The following is a 26905-nucleotide window of genomic DNA, read 5'->3' as shown; positions in this document are numbered from 1 at the left end:
CGCCGGCACCTTGGACTCTTTTCCGAATCCGACCGGATCCGGTCGGAACCGGCCGGATTTATGGAAATCCGGTCCAATCCGGCCGGATTGAAAATGAGGCCGGATTGCAATCCCTTTTCACGATCTGTTGCTTGTTCTTTGCGTCTTCTATGTACTTTTGTCCCTTAAAATATTTATTTTACATCTAAGGTAAAACGACGATTTCATAGATATAGACTAGTATAGAATTAATGCTTCATAAATATTAATTTACGAAATATTAACTACTCAATTGCATACGACTGTTTCTAGAGATTTTTTATATTCATTTCTCTTTTTAATATATTTTAGATGATACTACCGCGCTTCAAATTAAGAATCGATATTTTTAGAGACAGACATTACAGCCGGCAATTCACATATTTAGATATTTAATTCAATTTAAACAACGATTAAGTATGACAAAGTCGTGATAGAGTGGTTTGTAGCTGATATAACTCGAACTATATACATATATAGGGATAAGAAAATTAAAGAAAAAATCTAGAGATTACACGTTAGATTGACTCCCGTTTACTAATATGGGATCAAGGAATTGCTTTAACCACTAATTGTTATATGCGATAGCTGTCGCAAAGAGCATGCGAAATATCAAAATCATCTTTTTACGAAACCATTGCCGCACAGATTTTTTAAGCAACCAAATAAATACTGGCCAAAGGACCTTTTCTTTGTGTTGCCATTATTCTCGAGTAGAAATTAAAAAATGTTTTGTTCAACTCTCCAAAAAAGGACAAAGTAATCCAAATACAATATTACCATAACTTCAAAAACTCATACGATGTATTTGTCGATAAAAGACTTAAAAATAAAACATTTATTATTTTGAACTCAATATAGAAATTCATATCGACATTAAAATAAATATATTTATTTTTATTATAAACGTCGGTACCCTAAAATATTATTTTAAAATTCGGAAAATAAAGAGTTTATAGTAACAAAGATCGGAACGAACAGGTGATCGTTCAAAAAACAATAAATAAAATTTTTGATCATCTAAGAAACACTGTAATATGCATAGATAGATACAAAGTAAATTATAATAGTTAATTTTACTTAGTAAAGTGTAACATTGTGAGCGTTTTGGCTTAGCTGTAAGTTGACAACTTTTATTTATTTATTTTAAAAATATATTTTTAAACTAAATAAATAAAAAAAGGTATGCATAGATTACAGTTAATATATTATTATTATAAGAATATTATGTTCAATGAATTTCCCTCTTAATAATGCTGTAAGCAAACCTTTTTAGTGACTAAAAATATTATAACCAACGAGCTAATTTTAATGAACCCAAGCGTGCAGGAAATTTAATTTACTCTTCACGCTCAGAGCTTTAAAAAATCTGAGCTAGTCTACAAGACAATTAAATAGCCGCAGAGAAAATGCGGAATAGCTTGGAAATTGGGTTTAGCGCCATATTTTAATAAAGATTGGACTACAAAGAGACGGAGTTTCGTGTTTGAAAAACAGCTGGATCAGAAACGCAGACAATGCTTTGTGCTTCGGAACTTAACGTTATGTGGGTTAGAAATCTCTGCGGGAAAATATTTATATCGCAAAAATGTTTTTGGCGTCTTTATTTAGTTACTATACTTACTATTTTTTTACAAAGCGCCGGATTCCTTTAGTTCATTTTTACATTTCGTCTTACTATTTTAGGCATATAAGATAAAATAACCACAATAATAAATATTATTATAATAATTTAATATTTGTTTTTTTTTTTGTAAATTAAGATCTTAATAGATGAGTATTTTTCACTATTAGTGTTTTTTTACCCCACTGCACCTTATGGTTAATAGATTGGGGTCCAATAGAATGCTGACTGACTAGACATGATTGTCTCTCGACAATCGTCACAATTTTGCCGGCCCGTTGGAACCGTGTATACACAGGCTGATCCCGGACACGAATCACTTACTTGGGCCAGTATGGCGGGTCTTAACACCTTGTGTACGGTGGTCTCTATTCGGGCGGAAATGAAATATATCCGGCCCGAAAATAAAAAGTTAAATCATAAGGTATACACCACGTGTTAAACAGTAATAAGTATAAAATATATTTTAAACAGCGGTAAAAAAATAGCGCTCGTTCACTAACCCGTCGTAAATTTGTTAGTAAAACATTACCACGTCCAAACAAAAGGTGTTAATATGACACATTTATTGTCAATAAATAACATTTTCGACGAAAACATTGGACCCGAATTAGAAACTAACATTACGATGGGAGGTACTTGAAACCTTTTAAGATAAACGAATCCAATATTTTTGTATATACTGTAAATACGTTGTAGATTGGTTGTCGAGCTCGTTTCTAATATATTAAACCAGTTATATATGAATAAATAGAAGATCGGTCTAGTGTCTTATTTTAGAGCCCCGTTTCAAAACCATATGTAGTATGATAAGTAAAAAACGTAATAAAAATTCTTTGCCAGAATATAAATAATGTAAAATCATATTTAAATAATAATATTTTATCATAATAAATATTTTCAATTACATAAATATAGTGCTTATAAGAAAAGTGTACCTATTTTGAAACAGACTAACACATACTAAAAATAAAAATATATCGCATCACGTATACAGAGAGGAAAATCCTCTTCAAGCCGTGTTTCCAAATAGATTCCGAGTTGATAATTACATCATTCATGTTATTATCGGAGATGAACCCAAGGGAAATTTCTGCTTTTGCTACGTAATTTTTTATACGGGGAATAATATTTTTATTAAAAGCATCGCGAAATCACCAATCGTCAAATTTTTTTTGGAATGTGTTTTTCTGCAAGTTTATCGAGTTACCTACAAATCATCAATAGGCCACGAATGTAATAATCATTTGTTTTTTTCAAAGCGCCACCACCAATTGCCTCCGCTAGGGATCATGATGGTGAGTAACAATAAACGGCAGCGACTGTCGAATTGAACCTCTTGCGACAGTCGGTGTCGTTACCCCAACCTGCCCAATTGCTTCTTCACGCTTCGTTTAATTAGGAAAGGTAAATAGTTCTTTTCAAGCCGTGATGGAAGTTTCTTTACAAATAAACTGCGATTTAGTATTCGAGCCGCGTGGCTGAATTTAGGTATAAAACAAGTTTGACAACCATAACGTTAGCTAGTATAACAAGGAAAAGCGTTAATTATTTTTATTTGCTTGAATACTTTCATTTTAATATATCGCTATTAGCATAAGTAAAATTGAATTTAGATTAAATGACACGTAATGTACACATTGTGACAACATAGATCCTTGTATATAATATCATACGCTGACAGGAAAAATTGTTTGAGACAATGGATACGAATTTTCATCAACATTGGCCTGTTACATCTATTAAGATGATAACCGCTTCAACTATTTAAGGTTATTTTGAGACATGTGCTTTGACGGCTGTAAAAACCATCACGAGAAGGGTAATTACGGCCACACGACGAACAGACATTTTTATCAGAGTTCGCCCCGGATGATAAGGGGTTGCTAACGTATTCGCGTTAATGTAATTTTATTATATCTCTTTTTAAATGTAGCAGTTCCATCGATATGTCCGTGATCAGTTTGTTTCACTTGCAATAACCTAGGTGCAAAGTTTCTTTATACCAAGTTTGCTTTTGTATTTAATGTTGTAATTATTGTCGCATGCCGGTTGACTCCATCGGTAAATTTAGGAGAATAAAGGTTTAATTTTGATTTTAAAAAATCTTTATCGTTATGTTCGCCTGTATGCCTAATTCCAAACAGACTGTTATCCATATATCAAATCACTAGCTTTTGCTCGCGGCTCCGCCCGCGTTATAAAGTTTTTCAGGCTAAAGTTTTCCATTATAAAAGTAGTAGTTTCCCGGGAGCCTATGTTCTTCCCAGGGTTTCAAACTGTCTCCATACCAAATTTCATCTTAATACGTTGGGTCGTTTTTGAGTTTAAGACGTTCAGGCAGACGGATGCAGCGGGGGACTTTGTTTTATAATATATTTTTTTAGAACTTTTTAAGAGGAACAATCCCATCATACATCATTGTTACATAACTTTAACCGTTTACGCAGCGCACGCAACGGAAGCTTTCGAAACTAATAAATTGTCCCCGTATTTGCAACATGTTTCATTACTGCTCCGCTCCTATTGGTTATAGCGTGATGATATACAGCCTATAGCACCCCACAAATAAAGGGCTATCCAACACAAAACGAATTTTTCAGTTCAAACTGGTAGTTCCTGAGATTAGCCATTACTGCTCCGCTCCTATTGGTCATAGCGTGATGATATATAGCCTATAGCACTCCAGGAACAAAGGGCTATCCATCGCAAAAAGAATTTTTCAGTTCGAACCGATAGTTCCTGAGATTAGCCATTACTGTTCCGCTCCTATTGGGTATAGCGTGATGATATATAGCCTATAGCAATCCACGAACAAAGGGCTATCCAACGCAAAAAGATTTTTTCAGTTTGGACCGGTAGTTCCTGAGATTAGCCATTACTGCTCCGCTCCTATTGGGTATAGCGTGATGATATATATCCTATAGCACTCCACGAACAAAGGGCTATCCAACGCAAAAAGAATTTTTCAGTTTGGACCGGTATTTCCTGAGATTAGCGCGTTCAAACAAACAAACAAACAAACTCTTCAGCTTTATATAATAAAAGTATAGATTCTCTTAGTTGTTTGGAACGTCGGTTCCATTCTATTTTTAAATATCGATTTATTCCAGAATCTAGCTCAATTGAATTTTGTCGATGCAAGTGGTCCTACAAAAACCATTGTGATTGAATTGCTCGGGTAATGATAACAGCGCAAAACAACTTTCCAGGGAATTGAAGCAATCATTTATGTCAGTTGAAAAAAATATTTGCACAAGTAATATGATGAAAAAAAAAGATTACAGAGATAATTTATTTAACAATATTTCACAGCAGCGAAAGAGATTACAGGCCTTTATTTAAGAGCATAACGGCTGTCTTTGAATCACGTTCAGAATACATGATTATTATTAAAAAATATTTCGAACGTGACATGAATATTTGGTTCGTCTTGCTTTTATTTATATAAGAATGATGGAATTATAATATTTAAACATCTCTAGTTATTTATTATTTATATTGGTTTACCTCTTTCGTACTTTTCGGTCCGCATTCGCCTGAAAGCTGTTGGAAAGACTCAGTCTTTCCTATACATCTACGTCAGTGATAAAATTTAACGTACATTTATTTTAAAAGCGCTTTGTGTAATTAAAAATTAATTTACTTCATAAAAGATTAGTATTAATAAAATATATATTAATAATATCAGCCCTGTATTATATACTCGCCCACTGCTGAGCACGGGCCTCCTCTACTACTGAGAGGGATTAGGCCTTAGTCCACCACGCTGGCCTAGTGCGGATTGGTAGACTTCACACACCTTCGAAATTTCTATAGAGAACTTCTCAGATGTGCAGGTTTCCTCACGATGTTTTCCTTCACCGTTAAAGCGAACGATAAATTCACAAAGAATACACACATGATTTTAGAAAAGTCAGAGGTGTGTGCCCTTGGGATTTGAACCTGCGGGCGGACATTCGTCTTCGCAGTCCGTTCCACACCCAACTAGGCTATCGCCGCTTTTTTTTTTTTTTTTTTTTTTTTTTTTTTTATATATTACCGACTTTATACTGATGCCAAAAATTACTTATGTTTTCACAATCTTCTTCATTATAATAGATTAATATAACCAACTACGTACATATATCATATCCACGAGAATAACTCCTATATTGTGATTTTAATAACGGTGTACTAATTTTGCCTACGGCTTCATATCCTGTGAGGCAAAGGTTAAAAGGCTTAGAAATGAGATTAAATTCAATCTGCATAAAACCGTTAGTACCTTCATGTGCTAAAGTTATTCTTTACGCAAATTTAAAATGATAAAAGTTATTATTAAAAATGTTTCGATATTTTTCCAAAAAAATCTTATTATCATAGTAGTGAAAACTGAAAAACAATAACTTTGCAAGTGTATATTTACAAGCATATAATATTGTCAACATAATGTATCATATTGCAACGGTTTCGGGAATAAAACTTACCATATTTGGTAAAGACAATGTAAATGAGACATTTCGGCGAATCCTTCCTCAATACGACCGACTTTAATTAAAATTGTAATTGAATTTTAAATTATTTGTATTAGGTTATACTACGTTTTATAGCAATGATTGAAGCAAGTGGTAGTGCATTTTTGTCGCTGTTTTATGCTAACTCTACAGACCAGTTATAAAAATGCGTAAGTATTAGTTTACCAAATTCCCGTGATTCATAACTCCGTGTCCCAATAGCCTACAACCATTTCAAACTTTATGTTAATAGCCATTAGAAATATTATTGTTAGACATTACAATTTATTGTCCTTTGGGCTCACACGAATAGCACAAAGGATTCAGAAAATTAGTTTCAACAGCGTCATCTCGAACTTTTCTAACCAGACGGGGCGAAGTCAACAAAATATAGCATAACGTTCATTACTTTAAACCATATTATATTGTATTTATGATGAGGGCGAGGTTTATAATCAATTTTAACTATGTATAAACATAAATAAAGATACAAATCTTTGCTTGTACGTATATTAAGTGAGTTTTATTAAGGAATTTATATCTAAACAGTATTAAGTCCAATATCAGTCAACACATTTCATTGACAATATTTAATAAAATAATATTGTGATTAATTACTTGAGTCAGCAGCCCCAGTTAATATCTAACTTTTACTTTTAGAACATGAATATAATAATTAAATTTATTCATAAACTAAATAAATTCATGTACGTTTTAATGAATATCTATAAACATCTGGACCTCAGTGGATGTTGACTTTCGGGAATGTCTTAGTTCAAACCACGATTTCATTTAAAAAGAAAAATAAATTTTTAGCTTCGGTTTGTACAATCTGGTAATGAACTCCACTTTTGTTGCCTCTATACTTAGATGTTGTTATGACTGCATTTCTTCTATTGACATTTTAAGGACACGATAATTACTACAAATTATGCCTTATTTGTATTAATTAGTATTTAAAGATATATTTTAACTTTTCTTAAACATCTAAATACGAAGCAAAAAAATATTAACACCACAAAAGGATCGTCACCGCGTTAGAAAACATTTGGAATAAATTTTGCAAATCCAAATTCGGGACGAAAACTTTCCAAACATTACTTAGCCACTTTACATATTTGCATGTCGATGTTTCTACACGCGATAACATTATGCTGCTTCGAAAAAATGCTTACAAAATTAGGGTCGTCTATTTTACAATTCACACAATTTACCAAGTTGGAAACTGAATATAGATGTAATCATTTTTTGGATATAATTAAAACCTTTTTAAGCCATAACAATCGTTTTATTAAAGTGCGTGGTTACGTCTTACATTTGTTATCGAAGTTATTATACATTACTGTTAATATTAATAATGTGCAAATCCATTATTGAACACGTTTTAATATTGAAATAGTACGTTTCCAAAAACACAGTCTAAAATCATTTTCCATATTATACTTTAATGAAAGGAATACATTAAATCATTACTATCATTCAGCCAATAAATATAGATTTTGTCGCATATTCACGCCTCGCAGAATTTAATTTTGAACATCGCTCTAAAATGTATATAATTTAATGGGCTTTGAAGTCCATATGTGGTTAATAGTATAATGGATGTAGGCTGTGACCATTAGAAAAACAGCTAGCTATAGATTTGATTAAAATGCGCATGCGTATGAAGGCATGCCAACGATATCATTAAAAAAAAAACTATAGTTTTTCTTGAAGTAATTTTGCTGCAATTTTTATTAAATTTTTCATTATTATCACCTATCTTGCTGAAGAGAAAATGTCCGAATCAAACTATTTTGCTGGTAGGAATATGACTTTAATATATCGAGCAATTTTGAACCGAAATACCTAAATAACTTACCTAACGATTACACTTTAGAAAATAATATCATACGTATTATAATTGCTTAAACCTGTCAGTGTGTGTAGTCGCGTGAGAGAAAGCGATATGAACGTAGTATTTAAGAAACGTGAATAACCGCAGTAAAGTCGATGGTTTCGACAGACCAGGTATGCTATTTTGACGGAATCGTTCTCTATCTGACTGAAGATAGTATAGTCCATTAAATAAAAATACTTTATTTATCACAACAAAGTTGCGCTTAGGATATGTTAAAACAATTTATAAGAATACTAATTATTATTTTTAAATAACACTTAACATGACTTATGGACATAGTAAATTAAAATTCTTAAGGAATAAAAGGCTGAAGGCACAAGGTAAAACAAAGTAGCCAGCACGGGTTGGCAGGCAGGGAAAATATAAGACTGTATCTAACACGTCACCATCCTCAGTGTGAGGATATGAGTCCTAGCCTAGCTAACCTTTGATAAGTACTGCGTATACTGCTAGTGATAAATCCACTATAGTATGGTATCCGAGACTAGATTAGCCGTTGTATATCCAAAAACAGTTGATCCATAGGATTTTTGAAGGACCCGGCAACGCGTTTCAAACGTTAAGACGCGCAGTAAACGTAATCTAGTTGAAATTATGCACACGCCGAGAATAGTCAGACTGTGCAGTAAAAAACATCACGACCATAGGCTATAAACGAATCATTAAACTTAATAACTGTTAAAACATTAATAGCTATTTCATCGCATGCGGATTGAATACTCAATCACAGACTTCCATGTTTCGATTTACACAATTTGCATCAATCCGGGCCTAAATGCTTGATATTAGTATCAAGTTATTAGTCAATGAAACTATATTGGGCCCCGGCACCATCACTCTACCATCATTTATGACGTCACAGGTCAATGTGTGTCAATTTGCAAACCTTAAATGCCAGAATCACAATGGACAATTCAGCAGCATCATTGTGTTAGCTTGACTCTCGCAATCTACAGACAGCCGTGTTAGGGCGTCAGTGAATGGATCTTCTAATTCGTCTCTTTCCAACCACCTTTTATCGACGGTCACCTCCCCCCACAATTCCTCTGGCAATATCCACAATGATCACTTATAAAGACAGATTTCTTGTGCTTATGTTCTACAATGCCAAAGTAATTGATAAAACTTTTTTGTCAACAGTTACGGTATCGCTGAACATAACTCTGCTAGCTTGCAGCACGCTTGGGCTCATCGCGTGCGTGATGCTCGTCATCGGCGTGTATAAGGTATGTACCAAACAGTTTGAAAAATAGTAGTTGTGTTGCTACTTAATGTTGACGAATAATCATTATGATTCTTATGTTTTTATACGAATATATGAATATTGAAATAAATTTTTTGTTAGATTTTATCGCGATTTTTTATATTATGATTTTCTCTGTCGCGGAGAGAATTATATTAAAAAACCTTGCTAAATTGGAAATATAACAAAAACATTAATTAATAAGTGCCTGTTTCATAGATTCCGACAAAATTTTAATTGAGTTGTCGTATAAAACTTAATTTAGACAGTGCCTACTCTGCTATTCACTTTACTACCGAATGCTAAATTTATTATAGAATAACTATTTGGGAGGATGGATTAGAGTCTGACTCTTGTATTTGGTCCACTTATACATTTATATGACGATATAGCATTATAGAATATTCAGAAGTTGTGAAACAGTTTATATAATCTTTAATATAGTAGGTTGGATAAACCAATATTATAACGTTTTTTTATAAAACTGTGCGATGAGAAAAGCAAACTTTCCGCCTGGTGGGAAGTGGCAACTGTCTAAAACCTCTAGCATAGCAATAAAGCCACTCATTTTGGACATCGGGGTACTAGAAGAACGTGAAATAAATACACTAGCCCAATTACCAACCACTGAAGAAATATTTCACCTTGCAAAGGACAAGAGAAAGTATGCTGAGCTGACCGCCAATCTTCACTAGTTGGAGAGGCACTACAAGAAGAAGAGGAAGAAGAATTACCAACCACCTTAGTACCGCAAAATGATGTTTGAGTACTCCTTCAAATTACAATTAGTAATTCAGACGATTTAAATAAACTTATCTAATTAAATAGTAATCAACTCCATTGCGTATGTTTTATAGAGCAGTGGCTATCAGGCAGCCATGGCGTAGTGATACCGATTGTCTGTCCCAGCGTATTTACTTCTTTACTTTCACTTGCAACTGATTCAGAACCATAAAATTTACAAAATAAGACCGAGTTTTTTTTTACCCGTGTTTCCTTTATACGAGGGATCTCTGACAATCTGTCGACTTAATGTCACAATTTCCAATCAAAATAGATCAGGGACGTGGTGTATACACCGTACGTGTTTGCATTAAGGGTTCTCGTTTTCTGAAAATATATAAGGCAATTTAATTTTAAAATCTACGTTTATCGGTTTCCTTATTAATTTATTTTCCTTATTTATATTTTTATTTTGGTTGGGTAATAGGGCAGGTTTAATGAACTTAAATATTATTAACTGGCTATTCTGCGGAGACTTACAGGCGCAGGCGCGGAATAAGGTAAATAATTCGAAATAAATTTACAATATTAGTTAATAAAATTAAACTAATTTCCGGATTCTATCGCGGTTAGTATTTTATTTTTCTCCCGACGTTTCGTAGACTTTGCAGCCTTCATGGTCACGGGGGGGACTGAGGTGTTGTTCATCCGTAAAGTCAAAGTTACAATTTCTACCTACATTTTACAATTATACAACTTTATTTAAACAAATGCTGTATAAAAACTAATATCCATATAAATTAATTGCTTTGCCTCGAAACCTCAAGCCCCGAGAGTAATCGGTATGTTTTCTTTATAAATAGATACCTACTAGTTTACTGAGAATATCTTAATCTCTCTATCTTATTCCACATAGACAATTCATATCACTTCTATTTGTATGAGGATTACAGACGTGGATTGGTTTTGAATATATGCTACGATTTTATTTGCATTGGAAGTACATCCTTCACGTTCATATATCGAAAGTGTTTTCACTTATACTGTATCATTTAATAGTAAAAGATTACCGCAGCCTTAAACATAAGGGTTTGTTTTGAAATTATCGGTAGGCTCATGCTTTGTTGCATGTTGATTTTACATAAATTTACTTTCCAGTCAAGCGAACATTCATGCAAGCCGATCAAATCTCTACAAATACATAATATAAAAAATAGAAAAAAAATATATTCAATTAGTAATCCGATACTCCGCAAAACCTGCCACTAGTCTAGCAAATCGAAAGATAAAATTACGAACAAAACTTAATAATCCAGTGCAAAATATATTGTGAAGTTGAAGCGCGTACAATATATTTTGTAACAAGGTTACCTGGCGGCAAAAATTGCTTTTTACTGTACTGACAGCGCGTATTAAACTTAGTAAATTTCACGAAGCGTCACGAGTGCAAATATGTTACACCTTTTGAATAACCTAACATTATTTTTATGTATTCATACCAGGGATGTTATGGATATGAAATTTCGGATATGGATATAGGAATAAAATTATAACGGTTTCGGATACGGTTACGGATATGCAATTATTCCGGATTATCCGTTAGTTTCGGATAGTTTCGGTTACGGATATTAGATTAAAGTAAAATAAAAATATTATGCAATACATTAGGGCGACGATTACTAACTGTCGTTCGTCGTCATCGTCGATTATTAATTATTATCGATGAACTAATTGGGGGACATGGGTGTTCGGAAAACCTCTATGTTTTAATTTGAGATGAAGTTTCAGTCAAGTAGTACCACCTCCTCTCCGTGAAAAGGTTTTATCATACTATTTACATTCTGCAAAATTACCTTTAACTTGATCAAAAAATGACCAAATTAACATACATACTTTGGACGCATTTCGTCCTTGTAAATCAATTTAATACGTAACACACCACTATTCCTTCACTTTATTAAATAAGTACCTACTCCTAAATAAAAAAATACTATTTATGAATGAGGTGAATGACTAAAAATTACAAGCAAACTACATATACAAGATGGCGTGTGCGCAGTGACCAAAAACCTATCGAAACATATTATCCGTAACTTATCCGAAACTTTTTTAACGGATACGGTTACGGTTACGGATATATTCTTATTTCGGATATCCGATAGTTTCGGTTACGGTTACGGAGCTCCATAACATCTCTGATTCATACATTACTCTGTCTCGCATGTCTTATGATCTGTGTGAAATGGAATTACTTGACATAAAATAATGTTTTTTTTTGTTTGCGTATCAATGGTGTACTGACCTATCAGCAAATGTAACTTATCAGTGAAAGGATTTTACGTACGCTGATAAGAAACACTTTTTTTTAAGTTTCTTAGTCGTATCCATTTTTGTTTAGAATTACATTTTACTAGCCCGCGTGCATGACTTTTACTGGGATAAAAGTCCCGCTATATATTATACTTTGTTTTATAACATTATGTTATGATAATAATATTAATCTTTATATTGGCGGTGTTTGTGTTTATCGTGTAGATACAGACAGACGCGGCGTGGTACTTTGTAATAATATGTAAGGATAATAATATACACGCTGCTTGTGCCGAAGGTCACGATACGTATTCAAAGATATAATTTTAATAAATCTATTCATCATCATCATCAGCCGCAGTATGTCTACTGCTGAACATGGGCGTCCCCCAAAGATTTTCAGATCGCCCTATTGGAAGCGGCCCGCATCCAGCGACCTCCTGCTATTTTTATGAGATCATCTGGCCTTTTTCTTATTGCGGATTGAATGACGAAACGAGCTTGCCGTCCGCCTAATGGTAAGCGATACGATCGCCCATAAACAGTAAAAACAGCATCAAACACATTGAATTACAAAGTATTGTTTAGTATTCCACTGCGCTCGTCATCCTGAGACATGAGATGTTAAGTCTCGTTATATCCAGTAGTAACTCTGGCTACAATGTACTTCAAACCGGAACATAATGATGGCTACACACTGCTGCTTTGCGGCAGAAATAGACATTGCGGTGGTACCCACCCAGGCGGACTCTCACATATGATAGACCTACCACCAGTAGGGTCCTCCTCGTGGGCGGACGTCCGACGCTGACCAGTTCGTGGCCTCCACTCCAGAACCTTCTTGCCCCATCCGCCATCAGTTCCGCCTGTTGTGGCCTGCCACTTTAGCTTGCTAATCCGATGGGCTATGTCGGTGCCAGTCGTAATAATGAATTATAATCTATTATAATATAAACCATTTTTAAGCTTATATGTTAAAGCTATTTAAAAAAATAATATTTTTATTCACACGAATAAGGATAGAAAGCATACCTATATTAATACTTTACATTAATTGTATACCACAAATTCAATTCAATTAACATAACTACGTTGCAATTTCTATCTAAATATACTTAGTATTAAAAACCTTAACATGGCTAGGAAAAGTAATTAAAGAGTGCCATCATAAAATTTATTCAAGATTCAGATTCGTGTAGTCTCGAAAATTTGAGATACGTCACTGGCCTGTGCAAGCCATAGCGGCAATTTTCAATTCAAACTGATGTATCAATTCGCGGTCGTAGTCTCTTTATGTTTGCAACGACTTGAATGGCAGCTAAAGCCCATATTGGTTCGCCCGGCATTTGATTCCAATACTAAATATATTTCAAATAAAAATAGCGTCTTTATACTGGCGATTTCCGATTGCCTTGTAGGAACGAACTGCCGATAAGAACCGCGGAATCGATACTCGAGGTGCTCTCCTACAAGTGTTGGGAGTGGACTTCGTCTACTAAGAGACTTCGTACTCCACGCTGGCCTAGTAGGGTTTCGTAGTAGTGTGTTAACCAACATAAATTGCTTTGCAAATATGTTACTTGTGGTTATAAAATTAAAGATATAAATCACAAAATAAATGTCTATAGATTGTTTAATATACACTTTATCACACATGAGAACCAGAAATTACTTATTGTACCATATTTTTTTCTTATAACATATTTTTTAAGGGGAGAAAAAAGCCCCGAGGCAGACAATATTTTTTTGTGCGAGCTATACAACTTCGCACTTTACGCGATAACGATCGATGTCCGATGTTACAACTCAGTTGTGATGGACATTTCTAAGTGTTTTTGTGGGTTCATTCACATCTCATAATCTTTTTTAAAAATCTCGGTGAGTGCAGTAGGTCACTTCATGTTGTTAAGCTTTGGAAGTCCACTGCTGGACATGGGCCGCCCTTAAAGACTTCCAGACCAAACTGTTAAAAGCGGGTTGTGGGTAGCGGTAGGTCAGGCAAGCTGTAAGTTCCTAATTTGTTGACCTACTATTGTGTTTGACTGTAAATTACACTACCATACCGTGAAACATACATATTATGCGGGAATGACAAATGACGAACAAGTATACCGTATACCGTAACTACCGTTGCTCTCTACTGCAAGCTTTAAATAAAACATCTCCGAACCGCCCTCTACACCGGGCACGTGGCGCCCTGCATTTTAATATAGCGATAGAGAATACAAAATATTTTTAACTTATTCAAACAACAGACATTTCTTTGAACTATAATTAGCTATAGTTGTATTTATATGTTATTTCAAATATTTTAAAAAGAAGTATCCTTTATTGACGCTATTTTTATCTTGCAAATCGAGAAAGTAAAGAGACTACCGGTTACCACTCAAGTTTACCGCAAACAAACGCACTCTATTCCAAAAAAATCATGCAAGCGTTCAGTGTCTTTAAGGAGAGTAATACTTGAGATTGAAACGGGGAGGCCTCAAATTTCAAAAGAATCACGAATCCGGTGTCTATCACAAAGGAAAGAGATTGGATCCGAAAGAGATTGTTAGCTCTTCCGGAAAGTTTAGTCAGATGATAGTACTTAACATCGAGCAATTCACATCCGTTTCCGGTGAGAAAATGCTGATAGCCAATCGTGTTGTAGACGATAATATGTGTATGAATATTTTCCGATAATACATAGACAATAACGGACGTGTAGCCAAAACTGACTGATTCGTGAAGATCATGAACACTACAGACTAGAATAGAAGTTGATGAAGAAATCGCCTCTAGGCGACGGTTTGTACTTATTACACAAAATAAAGATACCACAATTATAACAACAAAGAAATAAGACCCACTTAAACCAGACCCACCAAGTAAAATCTATTTTAAACATACATTAAAACATAATATATACTTAGTTCTATTCGGATCATGAATATAAGAATTCATTCCTCATATATTACGATCCGTTATTAATCCCAATTTCATGGATAGAATACCTAAGTCATGTTCGGATTATAAGTAATTAACCGCAGCGCACTGGCTGCTATTCGGAATTCATCTAGGGCATATCGAGGTTAACCATAGAATTTTAATTACACACGCAAATTCTGTTTGATATGCATAAGGAAATTGTCTTAAAAATCGAACGAGAAGACTATGTTTACATCGAAAAGACAATTATAAATAGGTACTAGTTGTCAAATTAATCACTGAAACAACTTAATTGAATTAATTGAGTGGAAACGGTATAAACCCTTTCACAGAATCAGTAAGCCCAGGGCTCACTCTAAGTTCGGTGTCCATTTAATTTAATAGATCGTGTTTAATTAGTCAATGTGACTGTAATGTTTGTTTTTATGGTGACGTCACTTGTCAGTACCGTACCACGGGCGATGCAAACTATGCAAGGGATGCAATCATGTTCAGCCACAGGGCGTAAAAATGTTGAATACACCATCATGCTGATCGCATAGTACCGAATTGTCTACATGCACTATATCGCGTTTTATACACGGGAAGCAATCATGAAAAACTAAGCTCATATCGTTTAAAAGGCTAGTTACGGCAGCGCGTGTCGCGTACCCCTTTTTGCGTTAGGCACTAATTGTGCCTCTCTGTTTTCCTTTTTTCAAAATACGAATTTAATGTCTATTTCGTCGGCTATGTTCTTGCCGGTTCCATAAGTACTTCAATATGCAAGACAGAGAGTCCTACTACCACTATTACTAATAATCTAATTACTGCTTGTGTTGGGCCAAAAATAATTGTGGCTGAGTTTTTCCATCCTAAAAATTATTCTGTCGTAGCTCGGAGTTAGGAAGTTGACACCCTTGCCTCTGAAAGCACGTAAAGTTTGGTCTTGCGCCTGATCTCTATCCGCTCATGTCGGACTGCCGTCCAACCGCACTATGAGAGTGAAGGAATGGAAAATGTACCCGTGTATTGCGCACACACTCGTGCACTATAATAAATCCTGCGTACCTGGCTGATCTACGTCATGATTGACCGCCGTGGCTGGAATTCGATTAAAAGGGATTCAATTACAACAAAGTTTTAAGTATTGCCACACAGATAACAGTGAATATTCGAATTTATGATACGCATAGCTTCGAGTTGATATATAAAAAATACATAATTAAACTACAGTTGCTTTATATTACGCTGAAATAAGCAATCCCGCTTACCATATTTTTAATCTGTGCAAAACCATTAAGCGGTAAAAGAATGCGAATAAAACGTGTAAAAAATAAATACTGGATAAATCGTAATCCATTATTAATTTGTTGGATTTTTTATACAGAATATTGAAATAAAATCGGGTTCTTCATGCATTTTTCTATAAAATAATATTAAATAATAATACAATATTTTTTTCTTTTTAATTACTGTGGAGGCCCATCGTGTCAGTAGACCACCTTATTGAAAGTGGTCGCCGCCATAAATATTTCAAAATACGACATATGTTACTCATAGTTGACAAAAGGTGGAAAAAACGATTAGTAGTTGGTATTGTTAAGCTTCCGTAGTTTTTTAGATACTATTTAATATAGGCGTATTTTAAAATAGGAGAGCCATGCGGTAGACATCATAATTATTATCATTTTTTTATACAAATAATAGGGGGTAGGGAGTCCACAAGACTTAAATTAATAATAATATTATAATAATAATAAATAATTTATTTCTAGAAAAAGTACAACAACAAATTACAAGGTGCATATTCAAAAATAAAATAAACATCGTACCATTATTCTGTCGTTAGCAGCGGTCTGATAAAATAATACCTTAAAATAAATGAAAAATAAAATAATACCTTTTATAGTTCATAATTTTGCCTCCTGCTTTGCATAGAAGGAAATGGAAAAATATATTTTCAACTCTTCTCTATCTATTAATAATTATCGTTGCGGGTTAAGAATAATTAGTGGTCCCTGAGTATGTGCCACTACCGATCCTGGCTTACAGGAGTTGCAGTGGTGGGTGTGAGCAGGGGATAATCTCGAAGTAATAATAGGAGGGGTTAGTACCAACTCAAAGAAAACCAACCATCTTAATATCTCGTTTTCAATGACAAGACTCCAACGTATCCATGTTTCTTCTAGTTTGTGCTCGTGAAAACCACTTAAAAAGACAGTTTAAATATAATATATTTTAAGTTACAGAATGGTGACGGATCCGAGGTAATTTGGTAGTTAAGTTAAAGTAAGTTAAGTTCGTCCATTCTTCGTTTCAGACCGACGTTTCGACGTTCGTTTTTCGAAGTAGACCCTCTGGATTTATCGAAACTTCCTCAAATAACCTTCGAGTAAACTGGAACGCCTTCGACCATTATGTGCTTAAGCTGTACCTGTGAATACTGCCGGCGACAATTTGCTGCAAAGCTTCCGTTCACCACCAATATTATCTTTGTTTAAATTTGAATTAATATACTGATATATATAAATGAGAATATATTTTTAAAGTTAATCTTCATTGCTACGGACTTTAAGTAATTATGTATTTTTATAAGGGTTATCAGTAATACCTTCAACCCACTGATTAATCTTTATCAAGGAAACCTCTGTAGTACAAAAGGCCCATTACAAATAATGGGATAGTAATACGGGCCATTTCATGGAGTATCTATATTAGGAGATGCCGGATCCATTGTTTTCATTCCAGTCGCTTTTCCATTCGTGGATCATGTTTTCAGCTTCTTGTTCTTTAATAAAATGACAAGTTCACTAAAAGAATTCATTGCACATTGTTATTACAAATAATTATTGCTACCTGACTACTTCCATATAATGAAATTTCTATATGTTAGAAAAACGTTTCTCCTATTGATTTTAGAGTAGAATTGACTTGTTCTAAACTGATCAACTCTTTACTTGAATTCCAGTATCATTATCAAAGCATTGGATAATACTGAATCCACATATCTATGCTCATATCTACGACCCAATGTAGACTGATTTCAACACGACAAATTTGTTTGACGTATGACTTAGAGTTATTTAAAATTTAGCTTTCACCCGATAGATTTGTAGAAGAGCTTGATCTCAAATCAATGTCTATATCATGATATGATGTAGTACTTTGATTTTTTTCGAATTACGAAAAGACAAAGTTCAGTTAAGTGTAGCCACTCCGCTCCATATTTAAAACGCTATGAAGTTCGGTCATACATCACACTCGAAGTGTTGATATTTGCGAGTATTTTCTATCTCCCATGACCGTCCTTACGAAAGAAAATTACTCGATAATTTGTATTCAAACTATTATCAGCACTTTAGCAGATAAAACTAGCCCACTTTAGTTCACTAATCCACTGATTTTATTATGAAGTGCTATGATTACATCAATGCGGGTTTACGCACTTACCGATAGCCTGGACAAACGCTCACAGCAAACTGAAGTAATAATCTGATTAAAGTAACAAGCACCAGCAAAACTAATTAAAGTACTTCACTTAAGATGGATTTCGCTGACTTTAGATTGTTAAACAATATGAAATAGTCATTGACTGATTCCCTCCTAGCCTAAATTAGGCCACGGCAGCCAATCTCAAAGGAGATAAGCCAAGTACGTAGGAGATGTTTTAGTGTACAAGTACTTCCGCAATACACAATTACACTGTTCTTTCACACTCATAGTCATAGTTGAGACGGCAATCCGACTTAACTGGAGAGAGATCAGACGCGGGATCAAAGGCTTTACGTGCTTTCCTATGCACGGGGTATCACATCGCCAACTCTCTGACTCCGAGCTACGAGTAAGTATTTTTCCAAATGAACAAACCCATTCATAATTATATTTTGGACCGACCCAGTATTCGAAACCAGGACCTGAGCGCGGTAGGCTTACCGTATCTTGTACAATTACAACTACACCACCGAGACAATCAGATAAACAATCACCACGTCATGCCTCCTTAGGTATAACGTGGTGCATATTATGTGTACATTGAATTATATTCCAAAATGAGTCCTTAGTACTTTTAATATTAATTTTGTTAGCTTACATTATAATTAATTTAATTCTTTCCACTTCCACATAATATGAAAATTGTATGTATTTATATAGTTTACACCTTTTCGTATTATGTTAATTTTGCTGTAAACTGTTCAAATATAACAAAAATGCAGCGATTTAAAAGATTTATATCATTGTAACGAATTAATAAGCATTATGAAATTAAAGACTGTTGTAAATATGGTATATGTTCTTAGTTATTAAATAAAGTTAGTAAAAAGATGTTATTGACATGAGTGTTTATTTCGGACTAAAGAGAAGTAACTATGGCAAACAAAACACAAATAGTTCTAAAAATAGAACATATAAAAAATAATAAGTCACGACGAAGGTTACAATCTCCAACAGCCGCCCTTAATCGCAGTTGTGACAGAAACAAAACAAATAAAATAATTAAGTTTCTAAACCTAAGTTAACTACACATCGTTTGTGTGCTAGAGGTCCGAGGGCCTTCGTTAGTACATCAGCAGGCATATCGTTACTTTTTATATATTCTAACTTAACAATATTATTAGATACCTTTTCCTAATAAAGTGAAACCTAGTATCTATATGCTTCGTCCTGCTGTGGTGTACAGGATTTCGAACAAGATTAATGGCACTTTGGCTGTCAGAAGCTAAGTTAACTGAACAAAGTATACCTGTTATCTCGTATATAAACCGACGTAAGTAACACGCTTCCTTCGTGGCAGACGCTAATGCCATATATTCTGACTCGGCCGAACTTAACGCAACAGTAGGTTGCTTCTTGGATTCCCATGATACTGGACCTCCACTTAACTTGTAAACATAACCGGTGTATGACCTTCTGTCGATTTGACAGTTTGCCCAGTCTGCGTCACGAATTGACAGTCATGATCAAACTCAGACTCAATCTCCTTTTGCTCATCAAATAACAATATAGATTCTGACTGTGCGACAGATTGCTTCTGCTTTAGCGCTGTAAAGCAATTTTCAAAAAAGGTTGCATCTCTGGATATAATAACTTTTCGTGGGTTAGCAGGATCCCTAAAAATATAAGTGCCTGGATTTTCAGAATAACCGACGAAAATTGCTTCCTGTGCCTTGACATCTAATTTCGTCCTGTGACACGAAGGTATATGGACTAGAGCTCTACAACCAAACACTTTTAGATGGCTAAGATCACCTTTTCGTCCATACCATTTGTCATAAGGAATTTGTCCACCTAAGGCTCGATGAGGAGACCTATTCTTAAGGTAAATGGCAACTTGAAATGCATCTTCCCAGAATGCTTTCGATAGTGAACTTTCAGCTAGCAACGTTCTTGCCTTTTCTGTAACCGAACGATGGGTGCGTTCCGCTACTCCAACTTGCTGAGGACTATAAGGCGTCGTTGTTTGATGTTCTATACCTTTTGAAGCAAGATAATCAACAAACTCTTTATTCACGAACTCCTTACCTCCATCAGTCCTAATTGCTTGAATTGTTTTATCTAACTGATTTTCAACAAAACATTGAAACACACAAAATATATCTTTGACTTCTGTTTTAGAAGAAATAAAATAAGCAAACACTTTTCGCGTATAATCGTCTACTATTGTCAACATATATCTATTTCCTTGAAAAGAAGTTGTAGACACCGGTCCCATCAAATCCATATGGATAAGTTCCAAGGGGGAAGTAGCCCTATTAAAAGCTAACCTTTTGAAAGGTTTTCTTGCTTGTTTACCTTCCACGCAAGTGATACAACTAGTTTTATCTACTCCTGTATACTTTATACCTACCTTGTGATTTTTCAGTTGGTTCATGCCTATACGACACAAATGTCCTAACGTCTTATGCCAAATTTGATAACTATCCTGACAGCCAGACTGCACATCTTGTGTCAAAAAATTATCCGCCACATTCTCGGAAACATTTACAGTACAATCTAAAACGTACAGTCCACCACAGGGCGAGGCATGAGCAACAGATTCACCTGTAAAATTAAAAGTATCAGATTTATAAAAGTTACATCCATTTTTATCTAAAACACAAATAAAACACTTTTCAACAGTTTTATATACAGATAACAAACTAGCTTTCAAATCTGGTATATAAGCAACATTACTAATATTGTTGACCACGTTCTCGGGCGTGTTTATTGAAATATTTCCAATTCCGCAGCACTTAATCTGTTCTCCATTTGCGACAGTAACAGTACCTTGATTCTGTATCGAGATATTCTGAAACCAGTCCCGTCTAGAAGTCATGTGTCTAGTACAACCTGAATCTACATAAAACATGTCCTTTCTTGGGTTTCCAGAAGTATTAAGAGTTGTAAATATCGTATCATTGGTATTTACCGCATTGCCTTTCTCCTTCTTGTTTCTCAGTGGACAGTCTGGTCTCTTATGTCCAGGTGTCTTGCACTCATAACAAACTATATTCTTCTTCATTGACTTAGGCTTCTTCTTCGCATGAAAAACAGAGTCTAATGACGTAGCCACATCTTTGGACATTTCATTAAGCAGTTTTGTTTTCACCAACTCTGTAGTCACGTCTACATTACAATTTTCTAAAGCCATAATGAGAGGTTCATACCTTGGAGTTAGACCTCCCAAAAGTATTGCAGCAATAGACTTGTCCTCCATGACTACATCAATATCCGCAAGATCCTGTGCGGTTGACATAACTGCGTTAATATATAGTTCAATATTTTTGAACTCTGATAGACTCAACCTGTATAGTCTACGCTCCAAAAATAATCTTCGTCCTATTCCCTTATCTTCAAAGGCTTTTTGCAAACAAGTCCATGCCTCAGATGCAGTTTTCTCACATCTTATATGGGTTATCGCTGCACCTTCTACTGATAAGCATATCTTTGCTAATGCCTTTGCGTCTTTGCGTACCTTTGTAGAGGCAGGGGTTGTGTCTCCATCTCGGTATCCACTAATTGTTTCCCATAAATCCTCATGGTTAAGGTAATTTCGCATCTTGAACTTCTAAGTCGGATATCCATCCTCAAACAAGGAAATAGAAAAGATGTGATCGACGCAGGGGAATTTTTCATACTCGAAACATCTCCAGATTCATGTGACATTTTCAGACTATTATTATTTCCTAGTCACACAAAAAATATAATATTCAACTTTATTTTACCAAATAACGTGAAAAAACTAAGAACTAAGCGTTCGTGCTGATAACGTGTTGTAAATATGGTATATATGTTCTTAGTAATTAAATAAAGTTAGTGAAAAGATGTTATTGACATGAGTGTTTATTTCGGACCAGAGTTTCGGACTAAAGACAAGTAACTAGGGCAAACAACACAGAAATAGTTCTAAAAATAGAACATATAAAAAATAATAAGTCACGACGAAGGTTACAATCTCCAACAAAGACTACGTCTGAAACATAGCGCGAAAGCAAAATTGTGTGATATTAAATTTCATCGGTTAACCAGATGCCAATTAACATTCGCTGATGCATTTCTGTTTTCTACTTTGTAATAATTTTTAGATTTATCGTGTCTACCACGTATGCTTTGTTTTAGTAATTTTTTTTTTTTTTATTGGCTTTATTCATAATATTAGCTGGACCGAGCTGGCTATTTTGGCTTGTACCTTGTATTCCTTATAAAATATTTTATCCCTAATTTAAAATGCCCATAGTTATAGAACTAATTTTAATTGTTATTAAAAAAATAATTATTATTATTCTTATACATTGTTTTGAATTATCATAAGTGCAACTTTGTGCTCCCACGTGAGCACATTTTTATTTTACTAACCTAGTTTTTTTGTCGCCGCTTCGTCCGGGTGAACGAGATTTCCGGGACAAAAGTCCCGCTTCATATTTTCCCGGCATAGAAAGTTGCCTATAACCTTCCCAAGGTCAACTATCTCCATACCAAATTTAATAAAAATCCTTTCAGTGGATTTTGAGAAAATCGATAACATTCAGACAAACAGAAAGGGGAACTTTGTGTTATAATATGTACTATACTCGAATAAGATTTGCACATAAAGTAAACTTCATTACACACAAATACCTAACAAATGGTTTGCTATAAGGTATAATATTATTTCAAAACTTTAAAACAGGCGAATATACGCCATAATCCAAGGAATAAATTTCGATACAATGAAATTTTGATATTGGATTAATCATTAATTTGGACCAATTGGAGTACAATAATTTAATTCGACAAAAATTGCAATAAGTTTTTGTATAATAGTTCATATGAGTCACGTGTTATAAATAATTCACGTTCAGTACACGAGATTTAGAAAAATCGATTTCAACGTCACCTTACGCAAATAACGTTTATATTTAAAACGACTATGATAAATAGGTTGAAGGTTCTTTTATTTCTTCGCGCCCTTGAACTACTTGCGTCCCCTTTGTTCATGGCTCACCGCTCCGGTGGCACGGCGAATGCTAGCTAACCAACGCACCGAAAATCATTTGTACATCCAACTCACCCAGTTTATTAGACCTCTGACAAGTTACACTCGTGTTAATGGTACGCCAAAATGTTTACATTCGTGAGATGTTTGCGAACCGAACGACTTCCGTAAGATTAACTTTGGTGTGTCAATTTTTACTGGATGTTTTCATAGATTTTATATTCAATTAACGTTAACGTAATGTTACTCGTGTGATCTGATCTTTATATTATGATTTACACATACCACTATTATAATTTTTTATTTTACTTTATTTGGAAAACTATAGAAATAAAAACATAACACTTATAACTAAAATAACAATTAAAGAACGCATTATCCTCAACAGTTTCCACAAATTACATTATCCTTACCAAATTCGGTAATATAGTTGGTATCGAATTAGATTTTAAAGGTCATAGCCCTAGAATAGTTGTAACAATAAACTAATTAGATGCAAATATGACTCAAAACGCATCATGCCAAGATACATATTCTTGGACTTTTAAGCAATATTTGGCAATGTTTTAAATTAAGCTACATGGGTAACTAAAGTTCAATTTTGTCTGAATTGGAGCAAAACTGAATGGTTTGCTATAAACGCAATACCGCCGCTGTAAAACGACTCCATTACCCTAATTGGTTGTATACATACATGCGCCAATAGAAATATTATCACAACATTAAATACAGCGATTAGTACAATGTTTGTCTCATTAAACACACATATAATTAAAAAACCAGTATAGTTTAGGAAAACTTGCAATAACATAAGTTTGTCAATAGATATTAGCAATACTCAGCATATTTGATATGATACCTAGAATAAGCGTAGGACCTTGTATTCACTACAGTGCATCCGAACGCATAGTGTCAGAAATTTTATAGTTTTCTTTGGCTTTGTTCACCTTTGTTTATCTGACAGTCAACTAATAAGTTGAATTTCAATATTAGCCGATCACATCGCCCCTATGTCTACGCACCGCAAAGGCTGTTATGGCGAAAGCATTAACAAACAGAAATAAGGTAACACAGTATGGATCCGTACTATGCTAAGTAACGTTTGTGAATGGCCTTTTTGTTTACACCTCGCCACGTAATACTTAGTGAAGCTTATTTATGTCACCCTGTTCCATTTTTGAATCTATTTTACCTTATTTTTTCCTATAAAGTAAATAACACAATGTTCTAAACGGAGCGGCGTTTATAAAAAATATTGACCTTTAAAGCTAATGTGTCCAAGGAATCGTGAACAAATACCCCTCCATCTCGATACCGAACAAACTGCTCAGAGAGCGTATTACTGAAACATTTTATCCCCTTTCAAGTAAGAACCAATATCGGTAAACAAGCTATCATCTGGGTTGCTCAACTTACAAATAACATTACGAAATTGAAGGGTCTTGATGATTTTTAATTAACAACCATTCTTAATAGGTAAGTGTTTGAAGTTATCCCTTAATCTTAGAGGTTAGTGTTTGTTAATAATTTATGAAATTTATTGATTTTGTTCCTTAACTAGGTGTTGTTCGCGGCTTTGCTGGCGTGAAAAGTCTTTCCCGCTACAAAAATCCTTAAATCAATCTATCTATTGCCTCATTAATAATATCAGCCCTATATTATATACTGTCCCACTGTTGGGAACGGGCCTCCTCTACTATTGAGAGGGAATTAACAAACAAACTCAAATCATAATTATTTATTCTCTCTCTCATTGTGACCTGTATACGAAATAGGTAAGCAAAAGTACAACTAGCATAATTTCAGTTTACCGACTTTATATGGCACATTCTTTCCATATCCACAAACGCGAAAGACCAAGGACGTTACAGGTTAGGCACTTACAGTAAATAGAACTTCTCACTGGCATCCTTACTATAGTTAGATTGGTATACTTAGTTGTTGGAGATTGTAACCTTCGTCGTGACTTATTATTTTTTATATGTTCTATTTTTAGAACTAATTGTATTTTGTTTGCCATAGTAACTTCTCTTTTAGTCCGAAATAAACACTCATGTCAATAACATCTTTTTACTAACTTTATTTAATAACTAAGAACATATACCATATTTACAACACGTTATCAGCACGAACGCTTAGTTCTTAGTTTTTTCACGTTATTTGGTAAAATAAACTTGGTTATATTTTTTGTGTGACTAGGAAATAGTAATAGTCTGAAAATGTCACATGAATCTGGAGATGTTTCGAGTATGAAAAATTCCCCTGCGTCGATCACATCTTTTCCATTTCCTTGTTTGAGGATAAAAGATGGATATCCGACTTGGAAGTTCAAGATGCGAAATTACCTTATCCATGAGGATTTATGGGAAACAATTAATGGATACCGAGATGGAGACACAACCCCTGCCTCTACAAAGGTACGCAAAGACGCAAAGGCATTAGCAAAGATATGCTTATCAGTAGAAGGTGCAGCGATAACCCATATAAGATGTGCGAAAACTGCATCTGAGGCATGGACTTGTTTGCAAAAGCCTTTGAAGATAAGGGAATAGGACGAAGATTATTTTTGGAGCGTAGACTGTACAGGTTGAGTCTATCAGAGTTCAAAAATATTGAACTATATATTAACGCAGTTATGTCAACCGCACAGGATCTTGCGGATATTGATGTAGTCATAGAGGACAAGTCTATTGCTGCAATACTTTTGGGAGGTCTAACTCCAAGGTATGAACCTCTCATTATGGCTTTAGAAAATTGCAATGTAGACGTGACTACAGAGTTGGTGAAAACAAAACTGCTTAATGAAATGTCCAAAGATGTGGCTATGTCATTGGACTCTGTTTTTCATGCGAACAAGAAGCCTAAGTCAATGAAGAAAAATATAGTTTGTTATGAGTGCAAGACACCTGGACATAAGAGACCAGACTGTCCACTGAGAAACAAGAAGGAGAAAGGCAATGCGGTAAATACCAATGATACGATATTTACAACTCTTAATACTTCTGGAAACCCAAGAAAGGACATATTTTATGTAGATTCAGGTTGTACTAGACACATGACTTCTAGACGGGACTGGTTTCAGAATATCTCGATACAGAATCAAGGTACTGTTACTGTCGCAAATGGAGAACAGATTAAGTGCTGCGGAATTGGAAATATTTCAATAAACACGCCCGAGAACGTGGTCAACAATATTAGTGATGTTGCTTATATACCAGATTTGAAA

General features: G+C 34.5%; 1 protein-coding gene across 1 annotated transcript in view; it reads left to right on the top strand.

Moving 5' to 3' along the window:
• LOC115448606 overlaps positions 1-26905 on the top strand; it is a 160978-nt gene that overhangs the window by 52853 nt on the left and 81220 nt on the right. Inside the window, exon 4 of the mRNA XM_037444047.1 lies at positions 9179-9264. Within this exon, the coding sequence (XP_037299944.1) occupies positions 9179-9264 (86 nt within the window). The remainder of the gene's footprint in view (positions 1-9178; positions 9265-26905) is intronic.

Source organism: Manduca sexta, chromosome 27 (genome assembly GCF_014839805.1).
Source record: "Manduca sexta isolate Smith_Timp_Sample1 chromosome 27, JHU_Msex_v1.0, whole genome shotgun sequence".
In the NCBI taxonomy this organism is placed as follows: Eukaryota; Metazoa; Arthropoda; class Insecta; order Lepidoptera; family Sphingidae; genus Manduca; species Manduca sexta.
This window is presented reverse-complemented; position numbering and strand designations above follow the sequence as displayed.